The following is a 16,896-nucleotide window of genomic DNA, read 5'->3' as shown; positions in this document are numbered from 1 at the left end:
TTGATCGTATTAAAACAAAGAAAACAATCTGAAGTTGTTGTTTTTAAGTTATATATACCATGATTTTTCCGGTCCGACCCACTTGGGAATAGATTTTCCTCCATGTGGCCCCTGAGCTAAAATGAGTTTGACTCCCCTGGGCTAGATGTTCTTTATCATTCGGCCATCAGATTTGCCACCAATGCTCCTTATAGGACACATCACTGCACTCTTTACTCTGAGATACCTACTGCAGCCCTCATCCTCCACATACTTACTGACAGTTGTGGCTGCTTCGCGTGATGTATTGTTGTCTCTACCTTCTTGCCCTTTGTGCTGTTGTCTGTGCCCAATAATGTTTGTACCATGTTGTGTTGCTACCATGTTGTTGTCATGTTGTGTTGCTTCCATGCTGCGTTGTTGTCTTAGGTCTCTTTATGTAGTGTTGTGGTGTCTCTCTTTATGTAGTGTTGTGGTGTCTCTCTTTATGTAGTGTTGTGGTGTCTCTCTTTATGTAGTGTTGTGGTGTCTCTCTTTATGTAGTGTTGTGGCGTCTCTCTTTATGTAGTGTTGTGGCGTCTCTCTTTATGTAGTGTTGTGGCGTCTCTCTTTATGTAGTGTTGTATCTCTTTATGTAGTGTTGTGGTGTCTGTCTCTCTTTATGTAGTGTTGTGGCGTCTCTCTTTATGTAGTGTTGTGGTGTCTCTCTTTATGTAGTGTTGTGGCGTCTCTCTTTATGTAGTGTTGTGGTGTCTCTCTTTATGTAGTGTTGTGGTGTCTCTCTTTATGTAGTGTTGTGGTGTCTCTCTTTATGTAGTGTTGTGGTGTCTCTCTTTATGTAGTGTTGTGGTGTCTCTCTTTATGTAGTGTTGTGGCGTCTCTCTTTATGTAGTGTTGTGGCGTCTCTCTTTATGTAGTGTTGTGGCGTCTCTCTTTATGTAGTGTTGTGGCGTCTCTCTTTATGTAGTGTTGTGGTGTCTCTCTTTATGTAGTGTTGTGACGTCTCTCTCTTGTCGTGATGTGTGTTTGGTCCTATATATATATTAATCCCAGCCCCCGTCCCCGCAGGAGGCCTTTTGCCTCTTGGTAGGCCGTCATTGTAATTAAGAATGTTCTTAATTGACTTGCCTAGTTAAATAAAGCTTCAATAAAGGTTCAATAAAGGTGCAATAAACGTTAAATAAAGGTTAAATAAAGTTTAAAGAATAAAAAGAAGTTCCAGTCCCCTGCTCCAGCTTCAGCTAGGCCATTCCAAAACTTCCAATTTGTTGCTTTTTAACTATTTTCATGTAGACTTGATTGTGTGTTTTGGATAATTGTCTTGCTGCATGACCCAGCTGCGCTTCAGCTTCAGCTCACAGACAGATGGTCTGACATTCTCCTGTAGAATTCTCTGATACAGAGCAGAATTCATGGTTCCTTCTATTAAGGCAAGTCGTCCAGGTCCTGAGGCAGCAAAAGCATCCCCAAACCATCACACCACCACCACGCTTGACCTTTGGTATGATGTTCTTATTGTGGAATGCAGTGTTTGGTTTTCGCCAGGCATAATGGGACCCATCTCGTCCCAAAAAAATTGCTAAAAAGCAACAAATTTGAAGTTTTGGAATGGCCTAGTCAAAGTCCAGACCTAATCCCAATTGAGATGTTGTGGCAGGACTTGAAACGAGCAGTTCATGCTTGAAAACCCACACGTCACTGAGTCCCATAGGGCGGCGCACAATTGGTCCAGCGTCGTCTGGGTTTGGCCAGTGTAGGCCGTCATTGTAAATAAGAATTTGTTCTTAACTGACTTGCCTAGTTAAATAAAGGTAAAATAAAAAATAAAAATAAAATAAAAAGCAGTTCTGCGTGGAAGAGTGGGCCAAAATTCCTCCACAGCAACGTGAGAGACTGATCAACAACTACAGGAAGCATTTGGTTGGAGTCATTGCAGCTAAAGGTGGCACAACCAGTTATTGAGTGTAAGGGGGAAATTACTTTTTCACACAGGGGAATTGGGTGTTGCATAACTTTGTTTATGAAATAAATATGTAATTGTTGTGTTATTTGTTCTCTTATGTTCCCTTTATCTAATATTAGGTTTTGATTGAAGATCTGATAACATTCAGTATCACAAATATGCAAAGGTAGAGAAAATTAGAAAGGGGCCAAATACTTTTTCATAGCACTGTATATATGTATATGTCTAAAATATAATATATATATATATATATATATATATATATATATATTTATTCAAACCATCTTGTGTATTTCTTCCTTTACTTTCAAAGTGCATCACTCCATCACAGATTCCAACACAGTGTTTACATTGTTCATGTCAATGCACATCACTGAAAACAACATGTTTGTAATTTGATGTAAATGATTCAAACTCATTTATATTTTAGTATTAAACTGTTATCTACTTTCTCAAAACATAACAATAATCTGTAAAACAAATGATGAGACATTATTTGGTAGCAACACTGGATAATATGTTGGTGAAGAACCATTGTAACAGTCCACAGGAGAGCGCACCGGGCTTCGCAATGAAAAGTCGACTGGCCAGTCAATTTCTTTTCAACCAGAAGGTTAGCTATCTATTAAACATTCAGAGACGAGGTTGGTGTCTCGTTTTTGAACAAATTAAACTGATTTATCTTGTAATTGAACAAAATAGTAAGGTGGCCAATAACTGTGGACCGGCTGGAGAAATGCTGCAACAAAAAGGCTTTGAGTAAGTCATGTGGCCATAGTTACATGTCTAAAATATAAAATATATATATATATATATATATTGGTGTTTTGAAGGCAATGTTCAAAGGAACTCAGAAACATTTATTTGAACGGTCATCCAACTCGGCCTCTTTCTAGAGAACCGACCACTCCAGCCGACGCTTGGCATTGCGCACTAACATTACTGCATGATTGTAGCGGGTTTACTAACGCGTTAGTTCTATTAGCTATGCTGACTATGACGTTACTTTAGCTAATATGGTGACAACGATGTAGACTGTTTGTAGAGGTTTGGCTTGGAAAGGTGTTTTCGCCTGGTCACATACAGCTGATGTGTTGTGCATTGAAGTCCACACGCGAAGGGAAGAGAAGGAATACAACGTGGCTGTTATGAGAGTGAACTCTGTTTACATGTGATCAGGGGTGTATTCATTCCGCCGATTCTGTTGAAAAACATTTCTTAAACGGAAGCAAACGGAACAAAACGGGGATAAACATGCCTGAATTTGTCCAATACAAACTCTCGTTTGCAACTGTTGGACTAATGATTACACCCTATATCAGGTAGACGCAGGCAAGAGTGTGCAAGGCGGGTCACTTTGATTACAAATCTGTCTCTCGACCTGTGTGCACCTACGTTGTAAACTTTCCTCCATAGGCTAGGTTGTAGCAACCTCATGATGGGTACAGGGAAAATTTAAGTATCATGTCGTAGCCTAAACCTATCGCTGTTACATTGAACTGGGTGAATGGAATATGAATGACAGTCATCCAATATGCTGTAATAGAAATAAGGCCATGCTCATGAAAACAAATGTGTCCTCCCTCATGTTAAACGGCACCACATGTTAAACACATGTATACATGTTAAAATGGCATAATACCTATTACAGGCCTTTACATGTATACTGAACTAAATTATAATCGCAACATGAAACAATTTCAAAGATTTTAGTGAGTTACAGTTCATATAAGGACATCAGTCAATTTAAATACATTCATTAGGCCCTAATCTATGGAGTTCACATGACTGGGAATACAGATATGCATCTGTTGGTCACAGATACCTTAAAAAAAAAAGGTAGGGGCGTGGATCAGAAAACCAGTCAGTATCTGGTGTGACCACCATTTGCCTCATGCAGCGTGACACATCTCCTTCGCATAGAGTTGATCAGGCTGTTGATTGTGGCCTGTGGAACGTTGTCCCACTCCTCTTCAATGGCTGTGAGAAGTTGCTGGATATTGGTGGGGACTGGAACACACTGTAGTACACGTCGATCCAGAGCATCCCAAACATGCTCATTGGGTGACATGTCTGGTGAGTATGTAGCTCAATTGGTAGAGCATTGCGCTTGTAACGCCAGGATAGTGGGTTCGATCCCCGGGACCACCCATATGTAAAAATGCATGCACACATGACTGTAAGTCGCTTTGGATAAAAGTGTCTGCTAAATGCCATATTATTATATGGAAGAACTGGGACATTATCAGTTTACAGGAATTGTGTACAGATCCTTGTGACATGGGGCTGTGCGTTATCATGCTGAAACATGAGGTGATGGCGGTGGATGAGTGGCACGTCAATGGGCCTCAGGACCTCGTCACGGTATCTCTGTGCATTCAAATTGCCATCAATAAAATGCAATTGTGTTCAATTGTCCATGCCCATACCATAACCCCACCGCCACCATGGGGCACTCTGTTCACAACGCTGACAACAGCAAACCGCTCGGCCACACGACGCCATACACGGGGTCTGCGGTTGTGAGGCTGGTTGGACGTACTGCCAAATTCTCTAAAACGACATTGGAGGCGGCTTATGGTAGAAATGAACATTAAATTCTCTGGCAACAGCTCTGGTGGACATTCCTGCAGTCAGCATGCCAATTGCACGCTCCCTTAAAACTTGTTACAGGTGCATGGTAACAATTAGACTGAGATATGTTGTTACAGGTGATGGTAACAATTAGACTGAGATATGTTGTTACAGGTGATGGTAACAATTAGACTGAGATATGTTGTTACAGGTGATGGTAACAATTAGACTGAGATATGTTGTTACAGGTGATGGTAACAATTAGACTGAGATATGTTGTTACAGGTGCATGGTAACAGCTAGTTAAGTTGAAAGAAAACAGAAACCTGCCCACTTTTCTTGCTAGTATCACTTTGTTATTGAAACTTACGTGTCGGCCTCTTGGCCTTCATCAGAGATTTTTGCTCCACTAAACAAAATCAACCATGTTTGGTATAATAAAAATGTATTACATTTCAATAGCACTTTTCATAATCTCAAAGCGCATCAAAAGAAGAAAAACCCAGCAACACATCATGAGTAGCCTAGCGATAGAGTAGCCTAGCGATAGAGTAGCCTAGCGATAGAGTAGCCTAGCTATAGAGTAGCCTAGCTATAGAGTAGCCTAGCGATAGAGTAGCCTAGCTATAGAGTAGCCTAGCGATAGAGTAGCCTAGCGATAGAGTAGCCTAGCGATAGAGTAGCCTAGCTATAGAGTAGCCTAGCGATAGAGTAGCCTAGCTATAGAGTAGCCTAGCTATAGAGTAGCCTAGCGATAGAGTAGCCTAGCTATAGAGTAGCCTAGCGATAGAGTAGCCTAGCTATAGAGTAGCCTAGCGATAGAGTAGCCTAGCGATAGAGTAGCCTAGCTATAGAGTAGCCTAGCGATAGAGTAGCCTAGCGATAGAGTAGCCTAGCTATAGAGTAGCCTAGCTATAGAGTAGCCTAGCGATAGAGTAGCCTAGCTATAGAGTAGCCTAGCGATAGAGTAGCCTAGCGATAGAGTAGCCTAGCTATAGAGTAGCCTAGCGATAGAGTAGCCTAGCTATAGAGTAGCCTAGCTATAGAGTAGCCTAGCGATAGAGTAGCCTAGCGATAGAGTAGCCTAGCTATAGAGTAGCCTAGCGATAGAGTAGCCTAGCTATAGAGTAGCCTAGCTATAGAGTAGCCTAGCTATAGAGTAGCCTAGCTATAGTTGGTCAACCAATAGGGGCCAAGTCTGAGTGCATCCATTCTCCAAAGATGGAGAGGGACAGTTCATGGCTTGATCAGAGGAAGGTGGTCAGGGAGATGGTTGATGAAGAGTCTGGTGACGATAATGTAGAAGGCTACTCTGGGAACCAGCCTGAATCTTATAGCTACTGGACTTCTCCTCCTTCACAATGTCTGGCACCCACTTGATGCCTCAGCAGCTCTGGGTGCCAGAAAGCTCACCACACACAGTTCAGAGTAGTAGCCAGTCGTCCTCACTACGAGCCCTCTGCCTCAGCACTGAATTCCTCTACTGCACCTTCCATTCCTCTACTGCACCTCCCATTCCTCTACTGCACCTTCCATTCCTCTTCTGCACCTTCCATTCCTCTACTGCACCTTCCATTCCTCTACTGCACCTTCCATTCCTCTACTGCACCTCCCATTCCTCTACTGCACCTTCCATTCCTCTACTGCACCTCCCATTCCTCTACTGCACCTTCCATTCCTCTACTGCACCTTCCATTCCTCTACTGCACCTCCCATTCCTCTACTGCATCTTCCATTCCTCTACTGCACCTCCCATTCCTCTACTGCATCTTCCATTCCTCTACTGCACCTTCCATTCCTCTACTGCACCTTCCATTCCTCTACTGCATCTTCCAAATCCTCTACTGCACCTCCCATTCCTCTAGTGCACCTTCCATTCCTCTACTGCACCTTCCATTCCTCTACTGCACCTTCCATTCCTCTACTGCATCTTCCAAATCCTCTACTGCACCTCCCATTCCTCTAGTGCACCTTCCATTCCTCTACTGCACCTCCCAATCCTCTACTGCACCTCCCATTCCTCTACTGCACCTTCCATTCCTCTACTGCACCTTCCATTCCTCTACTGCACCTTCCATTCCTCTACTGCACCTTCCATTCCTCTACTGCACCTTCCATTCCTCTACTGCACCTTCCATTCCTCTACTGCACCTTCCATTCCTCTACTGCATCTTCCATTCCTCTACTGCATCTTCCACTCCATGTAATGGCTGCCAAAGGTGCTTCCACCAAGTATTAGCTCTGTAATGGCTGCCAAAGGTGCTTCCACCAAGTATTAGCTCTGTAATGGCTGCCAAAGGTGCTTCCACCAAGTATTAGCTCTGTAATGGCTGCCAAAGGTGCTTCCACCAAGTATTAGCTCTGTAATGGCTGCCAAAGGTGCTTCCACCAAGTATTAGCTCTGTAATGGCTGCCAAAGGTGCTTCCACCAAGTATTAGCTCTGTAATGGCTGCCAAAAGGTGCTTCCACCAAGTATTAGCTCTGTAATGGCTGCCAAAAGGTGCTTCCACCAAGTATTAGCTCTGTAATGGCTGCCAAAAGGTGGTCCACCAAGTATTAGCTCTGTAATGGCTGCCAAAAGGTGGTCCACCAAGTATTAGCTCTGTAATGGCTGCCAAAGGTGGTCCACCAAGTATTAACTCTGTAATGGCTGCCAAAAGGTGCTTCCACCAAGTATTAGCTCTGTAATGGCTGCCAAAAGGTGCTTCCACCAAGTATTAGCTCTGTAATGGCTGCCAAAGGTGCTTCCACCAAGTATTAGCTCTGTAATGGCTGCCAAAGGTGCTTCCACCAAGTATTAGCTCTGTAATGGCTGCCAAAAGGTGGTCCACCAAGTATTAGCTCTGTAATGGCTGACAAAAGGTGGTCCACCAAGTATTAGCTCTGTAATGGCTGCCAAAAGGTGGTCCACCAAGTATTAACTCTGTAATGGCTGCCAAAAGGTGCTTCCACCAAGTATTAGCTCTGTAATGGCTGCCAAAAGGTGCTTCCACCAAGTATTAGCTCTGTAATGGCTGCCAAAGGTGCTTCCACCAAGTATTAGCTCTGTAATGGCTGCCAAAAGGTGGTCCACCAAGTATTAGCTCTGTAATGGCTGCCAAAAGGTGGTCCACCAAGTATTAGCTCTGTAATGGCTGCCAAAAGGTGGTCCACCAAGTATTAACTCTGTAATGGCTGCCAAAAGGTGCTTCCACCAAGTATTAGCTCTGTAATGGCTGCCAAAGGTGCTTCCACCAAGTATTAGCTCTGTAATGGCTGCCAAAGGTGCTTCCACCAAGTATTGGCTCTGTAATGGCTGCCAAAAGGTGCTTCCACCAAGTATTAGCTCTGTAATGGCTGCCAAAGGTGCTTCCACCAAGTATTAGCTCTGTAATGGCTGCCAAAGGTGCTTCCACCAAGTATTAGCTCTGTAATGGCTGCCAAAGTTGCTTCCACCAAGTATTAGCTCTGTAATGGCTGCCAAAAGGTGCTTCCACCAAGTATTAGCTCTGTAATGGCTGCCAAAGGTGCTTCCACCAAGTATTAGCTCTGTAATGGCTGCCAAAGGTGCTTCCACCAAGTATTAACTCTGGGGTGTGAGCACACGCAATCAAGACATATTTTGTATTAATTAGGACAATTTTCTAAAATGTTTCTTTCACTTTGAAAATGCTGACTAGGTTGTGTACCTCGGTAGGAAAAAAAATCAAATGTAATCAATTTTTTTATTTAATTTTAAGACAGCAAAATGTGAAGACTGTGCAAGTGTAGACTCACTGTAGTTTAATTGGAGATATCTAAATATTCTATCCTCTGTCTCGCAATCTCTTCAGAAAAATAATGTAAACATTTATAATGAATGTTGTCGATCAGCTTTAGGCATAATCCCACACTGTCTGAGAACAGTTTCAAGAGACGGCATTAATAATATGTTAGCTGAGTTTACAGTCTAATATACATATTATTATATGATATATAATATATACAGGCTACTGTGTATGGCTGTTGGCAAACTTAAAACGTATTTAAAGCACCATGAAGTGTAAATATGAACATTTAGAAAAACACTAGTTGTAAAGAAATTAAGTCGAAAAATTATTATGAAAATGTACAAAATAAATCAAGACATAATGAACGCTCTACATACTGGCTCACAGTACTTAGAACTGATAAGAGATAACCTCACTGAGGTATCCGGGTGTAGGTGTGTAGGTGTGTCTAGGTGTGTGTCTGTGTGTGTGTGTAGGTGTGTGTAGGTGTCTGTGTGTGTGTAGGTGTGTGTCTGTGTGTGTGTAGGTGTGTGTCTGTGTGTGTGTAGGTGTGTGTCTGTGTGTGTCTGTGTGTGTGTAGGTGTGTGTCTGTGTGTGTAGGTGTGTGTAGGTGTGTGTCTGTGTGTGTAGGTGTGTGTCTGTGTGTGTAGGTGTGTGTGTGTGTGTAGGTGTCTGTGTGTGTGTGTAGGTGTCTGTGTGTGTGTAGGTGTGTGTCTGTGTGTGTGTAGGTGTGTGTCTGTGTCTGTGTGGGTGTGTGTGTGTAGGTGTGTGTCTGTGTGTGTAGGTGTGTAGGTGTGTGTCTGTGTGTGTAGGTGTGTGTGTGTGTGTGTAGGTGTGTAGGTGTGTGTGTGTGTGTAGGTGTGTGTGTGTGTGTGTAGGTGTGTGTCTGTGTGTGTAGGTGTGTGTCTGTGTGTGTAGGTGTGGGTCTGTGTGTGTGTGTAGGTGTGTGTGTGTGTGTGTGTGTAGGTGTGTGTCTGTGTGTGTAGGTGTGTAGGTGTGTGTCTGTGTGTGTAGGTGTGTAGGTGTGTGTCTGTGTGTGTAGGTGTGTGGGTGTGTGTCTGTGTGTGTAGGTGTGTGTCTGTGTGTGTAGGTGTGTAGGTGTGTGTCTGTGTGTGTAGGTGTGTGTCTGTGTGTGTAGGTGTGTGTCTGTGTGTGTAGGTGTGTAGGTGTGTGTGTGTGTGTAGGTGTGTAGGTGTGTGTCTGTGTGTGTAGGTGTGTAGGTGTGTAGGTGTGTGTCTGTGTGTGTAGGTGTGTAGGTGTGTGTAGGTGTGTAGGTGGGTAGGTGTGTAGGTGTGTAGGTGTGTGTCTGTGTGTGTAGGTGTGTCTGTGTGTGTAGGTGTGTAGGTGTGTGTAGGTGTGTAGGTGGGTAGGTGTGTAGGTGTGTGTGTGTGTGTAGGTGTGTAGGTGTGTGTAGGTGTGTAGGTGGGTAGGTGTGTAGGTGTGTAGGTGTGTAGGTGTGTAGGTGTGTAGGTGTGTGTCTGTGTGTGTAGGTGTGTGTCTGTGTGTGTCTGTGTGTGTAGGTGTTTGTGCACATGTCTGTTGGCTCTTATTGTGTTGGAATCAATTCTTTGGTTTAGAATAGAGAACATGATACTAATCAGAGTCAGTCTTTCTTCCCCCCCAACTTGTTCCAGTCTTGTGTTGCCGTCCATTCTCCTAACCCAGGCTATCCTTGTTCCATTCTCCTAACCCAGGCTATCCTTGTTCCATTCTCCTAACCCAGGCTATCCTTGTGTATCCAGAATAGTCCTCTTTGTGCTTTATGAGGCTGTTTCAGACTTGAGATAAGTGGATTTAACATGGACTTCAGTCCAGGTGTTTTACTGAAGTCCATGTTAAGTCCACTTATCTCAAGTCTGAATCAGGCCCTATGTGGGTATGCTTGCTTAATCTTGACTGTGCTCCTTGTAGAATCGGTTGATTGATCAGTAGCTACATGAATCAGTTCAGTTCAAGCTTTTTAACCATGTTATTCTTTTCTTGGCTGCTTGCCAAATCACCCCCAGTTCCCCTATAAATTATTATCTTTGACCAGGGCCCATAGGGAATACGGTTCCATTTGGGAGACAGTTCATCTACACTGCGAGGAGACAACGGCCCTCTTGTGGCTGTGCTTGGTGCCTGCTTCTGGGGCCAGAGGTACGGCGCTGTGCAGGCTGGTCAGTCCAAACTGGATAGAAGCTGAGATCTGGAATATCAGGGCTTCAAACGGGCTGCATGGTTTAGCCATCTGACTCAGTTGTCCCTCCAGGGCTGTCAGCTCATCGCAGTCTGGGACCTTATGGAGGAAGAGTATGATGGTTATAAAACAGTTAATTATCATCAGACAACTTTATTCTTCTGGGAACTATGGACGGGTGGAGAAAGCGGTGGAGGAATCTGATTATATGATGCATTATATTCATAATCTCACATTCAGTGATCCTGTATCTCAGATAGGACAGTAAATAGGGTGGAGTGTAGCATGATGCACTACAGTACCCACAATGCCCTATAAACATATCTGGTTTTACTACTGTACCCATAATGCCCTGTAACCCTATCTGGTTTTATTTAACAAGTGGAGGAATCTGATGGTGATTGCATACATTATGTTCATAATCTGTAATATACTACTAGTACAAACAATAATATGTGAATACATTGAATAACATGTGAAACACAGTTTTGATAACAAAAATGATTGTAATATCATTTGTTTTGGATTAGAACCAGCGACCTTTCGGTTACTGGCACAATGCTCTTAGGCACTATGCTCTTAACCACTAAGCTACCTGCCGCCCCGGCATTTACTGCTGGACTTTGACTTAGAAACCTACCTCTGAAGATATTCTTTCCAACCACACTTCCTCCTCATCAGTGAAAACCATTGTGGGCCTGGAATTGGAAAAAATATATATTAGAGGAATGTAACCAAATGTAATGGGAAACAAACATGACAGCAGCACCATTTCTGCAAAAACGAAACTATGATATTGTTTTGGGAACTTTCTAAAAGTTATAGCTAATAGCATAGCACAGAATATTGCACATAAAATTGTTAAATGGCCATTGTTTTTATCGTTCTGCAATCGTAATCCTAAATATATTGTTAGAACTGGATGTCAAATCGAGATCAGTCAATAACATTAAATTATTGTAGGAAAAAGTCACTGACCTGATCGAAAGAAGCTCGTTCAAAACGGGGATATTGCACATCAACATCGAATAGATGACTTGTGAATAGTTTGCTTGCAATCGCGGAGGAGCGTTATCAAATCAATGAATTGTTTGAGAATAAACAAAAATCGCATCTTTTGCAAACGAAGAAACGGTAGCAACAGGGTGCGGCACGCGCGTAGTAGCTCTGCTGTTGTTGCAATAAGAGACAAAAAATGAAAGTAAAAGTAAATGTTTCGCCTCCTGTATATGTCTGTGTTCTGACATGACACCCTAGCAGCAGCTGTTTAGCCTCCTGTATATGTCTGTTTAGCCTCCTGTATATGTCTGTGTGCTGACAACTGAACTGTGATTTCTACAAAGTGACAGGAGCAGGCAGTAAGGCAATAGAAAGTCACAAATTCACATAAATCGATGTATTTCTTTTAAATGATACTTGTTCCCAACCGTATCAGTGCTGCACAGCACCATTCAATGACGGACAACTATGTTGATGAAATGCCCGAAAGTTTACTGGGTCTCTGTAGAGTAAGACCGGGGGGAGCAGCCAAGGTAGTCTATTGTAAATCACCTGTTCTCAAGCATTATCAGTGACTCAGACAGCACACATACATCTCGCCGACGTCGGCCCGATGTACTATGGAGAGCGTTTGCACATTGCCGAGATGTAGCCGAGACGTCCGCATTAGATCGCATTTTCTCCCTTCAGCCGCTGTTTGTACTACTAGAGTGGAGCTACTAGAAGAGTGGAGCTACTAGAGTGGTACTTCTAGTGTGGTGCTACTAGAAGATTGGAGCTACTAGAGTGGTACTACTAGAGTGGAGCTACTAGAGTGGTACTACTAGAGTGGTACTACTAGAGTGGAGCTACTAGAGTGGTACTACTAGAGTGGTACTACTAGAGTGGTACTACTAGAGTGGAGCTACTAGAGTGGTACTACTAGAGTGGTACTACTAGAGTGGAGCTACTAGAGTGGTACTACTAGAGTGGTACTACTAGAGTGGAGCTACTAGAGTGGTACTACTAGAGTGGTGCTACTAGAAGATTGGAGCTACTAGAGTGGTACTACTAGAGTGGAGCTACTAGAGTGGTACTACTAGAGTGGAGCTACTAGAGTAGAGCTACTAGAGTGGTACTACTAGAGTGGTACTACTAGAGTGGAGCTACTAGAGTGGTGCTACTAGAGTGGTACTACTAGAGTGGAGCTACTAGAGTGGTGCTACTAGAAGATTGGAGCTACTAGAGTGGTACTACTAGAGTGGAGCTACTAGAGTGGTACTACTAGAGTGGTACTACTAGAGTGGATCTACTAGAGTGGTGCTACTAGAAGATTGGAGCTACTAGAGTGGTACTACTAGAGTGGAGCTACTAGAGTGGTACTACTAGAGTGGTACTACTAGAGTGGAGCTACTAGAGTGGTACTACTAGAGTGGTGCTACTAGAAGATTGGAGCTACTAGAGTGGTACTACTAGAGTGGAGCTACTAGAGTGGTACTACTAGAGTGGAGCTACTAGAGTAGAGCTACTAGAGTGGTACTACTAGAGTGGTACTACTAGAGTGGAGCTACTAGAGTGGTGCTACTAGAGTGGTACTACTAGAGTGGTGCTACTAGAGTGGTGCTACTAGAAGATTGGAGCTACTAGAGTGGTACTACTAGAGTGGAGCTACTAGAGTGGTACTACTAGAGTGGTACTACTAGAGTGGATCTACTAGAGTGGTGCTACTAGAAGATTGGAGCTACTAGAGTGGTACTACTAGAGTGGAGCTACTAGAGTGGTACTACTAGAGTGGAGCTACTAGAGTGGTGCTACTAGAAGATTGGAGCTACTAGAGTGGTACTACTAGAGTGGAGCTACTAGAGTGGAGCTACTAGAGTGGAGCTACTAGAGTGGTGCTACTAGAGTGGTACTACTAGAGTGGTACTACTAGAGTGGAGCTACTAGAGTGGTGCTACTAGAAGATTGGAGCTACTAGAGTGGTGCTACTAGAGTGGTACTACTAGAGTGGTGCTACTAGAGTGGTACTACTAGAGTGGTACTACTAGAGTGGTGCTACTAGAAGATTGGAGCTACTAGAGTGGTACTACTAGAGTGGAGCTACTAGAGTGGTACTACTAGAGTGGTGCTACTAGAGTGGTACTACTAGAGTGGTACTACTAGAGTGGTGCTACTAGAAGATTGGAGCTACTAGAGTGGTACTACTAGAGTGGAGCTACTAGAGTGGAGCTACTAGAGTGGAGCTACTAGAGTGGTGCTACTAGAGTGGCGCTACTAGAGTGGTACTACTAGAGTGGAGCTACTAGAGTGGAGCTACTAGAGTGGTACTACTAGAGTGGTACTACTAGAGTGGAGCTACTAGAGTGGTGCTACTAGAAGATTGGAGCTACTAGAGTGATGCTACTAGAGTGGTACTACTAGAGTGGTGCTACTAGAGTGGTACTACTAGAGTGGTACTACTAGAGTGGTGCTACTAGAAGATTGGAGCTACTAGAGTGGTACTACTAGAGTGGAGCTACTAGAGTGGAGCTACTAGAGTGGAGCTACTAGAGTGGTGCTACTAGAGTGGCGCTACTAGAGTGGTACTACTAGAGTGGAGCTACTAGAGTGGAGCTACTAGAGTGGAGCTACTAGAGTGGTACTACTAGAGTGGTACTACTAGAGTGGAGCTACTAGAGTGGTGCTACTAGAGTGGTACTACTAGAGTGGAGCTACTAGAGTGGTGCTACTAGAAGATTGGAGCTACTAGAGTGGCACTACTAGAGTGGAGCTACTAGAGTGGTACTACTAGAGTGGTACTACTAGAGTGGATCTACTAGAGTGGTGCTACTAGAAGATTGGAGCTACTAGAGTGGTACTACTAGAGTGGAGCTACTAGAGTGGTACTACTAGAGTGGAGCTACTAGAGTGGTGCTACTAGAAGATTGGAGCTACTAGAGTGGTACTACTAGAGTGGAGCTACTAGAGTGGTACTACTAGAGTGGTACTACTAGAGTGGTACTACTAGAGTGGAGCTACTAGAGTGGAGCTACTAGAGTGGTACTACTAGAGTGGAGCTACTAGGGCGGCAGGTAGCTTAGTGGGTAAGAGCGTTGTGCCAGTAACCGAAAGGTCGCTGGTTCTAATCCCCGAGCCGACTAGGTGAAAAATCTGTCGATGTGCCCTTAAGCAAGGCACTTAACCCTAATTGCTCCTGTAAGTCGCTCTGGATAAGAGCGTCTGCTAAATGACTAAAATGTAAATGTATTGTACTACTAGAGTGGTACTACTAGAGTGGAGCTACTAGAGTGGAGCTACTAGAGTGGTACTACTAGAGTGGGGCTACTAGAGTGGCGCTACTAGAGTGGCACTACTAGAGTGGTACTACTAGAGTGGAGCTACTAGAGTGGAGCTACTAGAGTGGTACTACTAGAGTGGAGCTACTAGAGTGGGGCTACTAGAGTGGCGCTACTAGAGTGGTACTACTAGAGTGGTACTACTAGAGTGGAGCTACTAGAGTTGTACTACTAGAGTGGTACTACTAGAGTGGAGCTACTAGAGTGGAGCTACTAGAGTGGTACTACTAGAGTGGTACTACTAGAGTGGTACTACTAGAGTGGTACTACTAGAGTGGTACTACTAGAGTGGTACTACTAGAGTGGAGCTACTAGAGTGGAGCTACTAGAGTTGTACTACTAGAGTGGTACTACTAGAGTGGAGCTACTAGATTGGAGCTACTAGAGTGGAGCTACTAGAGTGGAGCTACTTGAGTGGTACTACTGAATGGAGCTACTAGATTGGTGCTACTAGAGTGGAGATACTACCATAAGAGGCTCTTTTTAACCCTTTTAGTACCACTGGTTGTTGCTGATGGAAAGATGATCATGTCACCCTCACAACATGCATCTTACAACATGTTTTTCTGTTTTATTTGACCACCTCTGCTAGCTCTGCTCTGACACGTCAGTCTTCCATTAACTCAGAGGAAACCAGATCGCATCATTACCAGGGTAGGAGATAGGTGTTCTCTAGCAGAGGAAACCAGATCGCATCATTACCAGGATAGGAGATAGGTGTTCTCTAGCAGAGGAAACCAGATCGCATCATTACCAGGATAGGAGATAGGTGTTCTCTAGCAGAGGAAACCAGATCGCATCATTACCAGGATAGGAGATAGGTGTTCTCTAGCAGAGGAAACCAGATTGCATCATTACCAGGGTAGGAGATAGGTGTTCTCTAGCAGAGGAAACCAGATCGCATCATTACCAGGGTAGGAGATAGGTGTTCTCTAGCAGAGGAAACCAGATCGCATCATTACCAGGGTAGGAGATAGGTGTTCTCTAGCAGAGGAAACCAGATCGCATCATTACCAGGGTAGGAGATAGGTGTTCTCTAGCAGAGGAAACCAGATCGCATCATTACCAGGGTAGGAGATAGGTGTTCTCTAGCAGAGGAAACCAGATCGCATCATTACCAGGGTAGGAGATAGGTGTTCTCTAGCAGAGGAAACCAGATCGCATCATTACCAGGGTAGGAGATAGGTGTTCTCTAGCAGAGGAAACCAGATCGCATCATTACCAGGGTAGGAGATAGGTGTTCTCTAGCAGAGGAAACCAGATCGCATCATTACCAGGGTAGGAGATAGGTGTTCTCTAGCAGAGGAAACCAGATCGCATCATTACCAGGGTAGGAGATAGGTGTTCTCTAGCAGAGGAAACCAGATCGCATCATTACCAGGATAGGAGATAGGTGTTCTCTAGCAGAGGAAACCAGATCGCATCATTACCAGGGTAGGAGATAGGTGTTCTCTAGCAGAGGAAACCAGATCGCATCATTACCAGGGTAGGAGATAGGTGTTCTCTAGCAGAGGAAACCAGATCGCATCATTACCAGGGTAGGAGATAGGTGTTCTCTAGTGATCTTTGGATAAGTCCCTAATGGTACCCTACTTGGCTCTGGTCTAAAGTAGTGCACTATATAGGGAATAGGGTGCCATTCTCTGGTCTAAAGTAGTGCACTGTATAGGGAATAGGGTGCCATTCTCTGGTCTAAAGTAGTGCACTATATAGGGAATAGGGTGCCATTCTCTGGTCTAAAGTAGTGCACTATATAGGGAATAGGGTGCCATTCTCTGGTCTAAAGTAGTGCACTATATAGGAAATAGGGCGCCATTCTCTGGTCTAAAGTAGTGCACTATATAGGAAATAGGGCGCCATTCTCTGGTCTAAAGTAGTGCACTATATAGGAAATAGGGCGCCATTCTCTGGTCTAAAGTAGTGCACTATATAGGAAATAGGGCGCCATTCTCTGGTCTAAAGTAGTGCACTATATAGGAAATAGGGCGCCATTCTCTGGTCTAAAGTAGTACACTATATAGGAAATAGGGCGCCATTCTCTGGTCAAAAGTAGTACACTATATAGGAAATAGGGCGCCATTCTCTGGTCTAAAGTAGTACACTATATAGGAAATAGGGCGCCATTTGGGATGCCCAAT

At 43.9% G+C, this 16,896-nt stretch overlaps 1 protein-coding gene across 1 annotated transcript; it reads right to left on the bottom strand.

Moving 5' to 3' along the window:
- Window positions 1-10,121: 10,121 nt before the first annotated feature.
- LOC311144528 (uncharacterized protein) lies at window positions 10,122-11,534 on the bottom strand. The gene is made up of 3 exons (XM_084180553.1): window positions 11,424-11,534; window positions 11,086-11,143; window positions 10,122-10,544 (listed from the first exon to the last, which is right to left on the bottom strand). The coding sequence occupies exons 1-3, from the start codon at window positions 11,468-11,470 to the stop codon at window positions 10,338-10,340; spliced, it is 312 nt and encodes a 103-aa protein (XP_084036679.1). The 5' UTR covers window positions 11,471-11,534; the 3' UTR covers window positions 10,122-10,337.
- Between the last annotated feature and the right edge of the window lie 5,362 nt (window positions 11,535-16,896).

Source organism: Coregonus lavaretus, assembly GCF_964263955.1.
Source record: "Coregonus lavaretus genome assembly, chromosome: 17".
Classification (NCBI taxonomy): Eukaryota; Metazoa; Chordata; class Actinopteri; order Salmoniformes; family Salmonidae; genus Coregonus; species Coregonus lavaretus.
This window is presented reverse-complemented; position numbering and strand designations above follow the sequence as displayed.

What these genes read in the sequence shown, in the direction of transcription:
- LOC311144528 (XM_084180553.1), bottom strand. Translation starts at nt 11,470, where the DNA reads ATGTTGATGTGCAATATCCCCGTTTTGAACGAGCTTCTTTCGATCAG. An exon ending in AACGAGCTTCTTTCGATCAG is followed by an intron (nt 11,144 to 11,423) that starts GTCAGTGACTTT and finishes TTCCAATTCCAG; the next exon opens with GCCCACAATGGTTTTCACTG. An exon ending in TGGAAAGAATATCTTCAGAG is followed by an intron (nt 10,545 to 11,085) that starts GTAGGTTTCTAA and finishes TTCCTCCATAAG; the next exon opens with GTCCCAGACTGCGATGAGCT.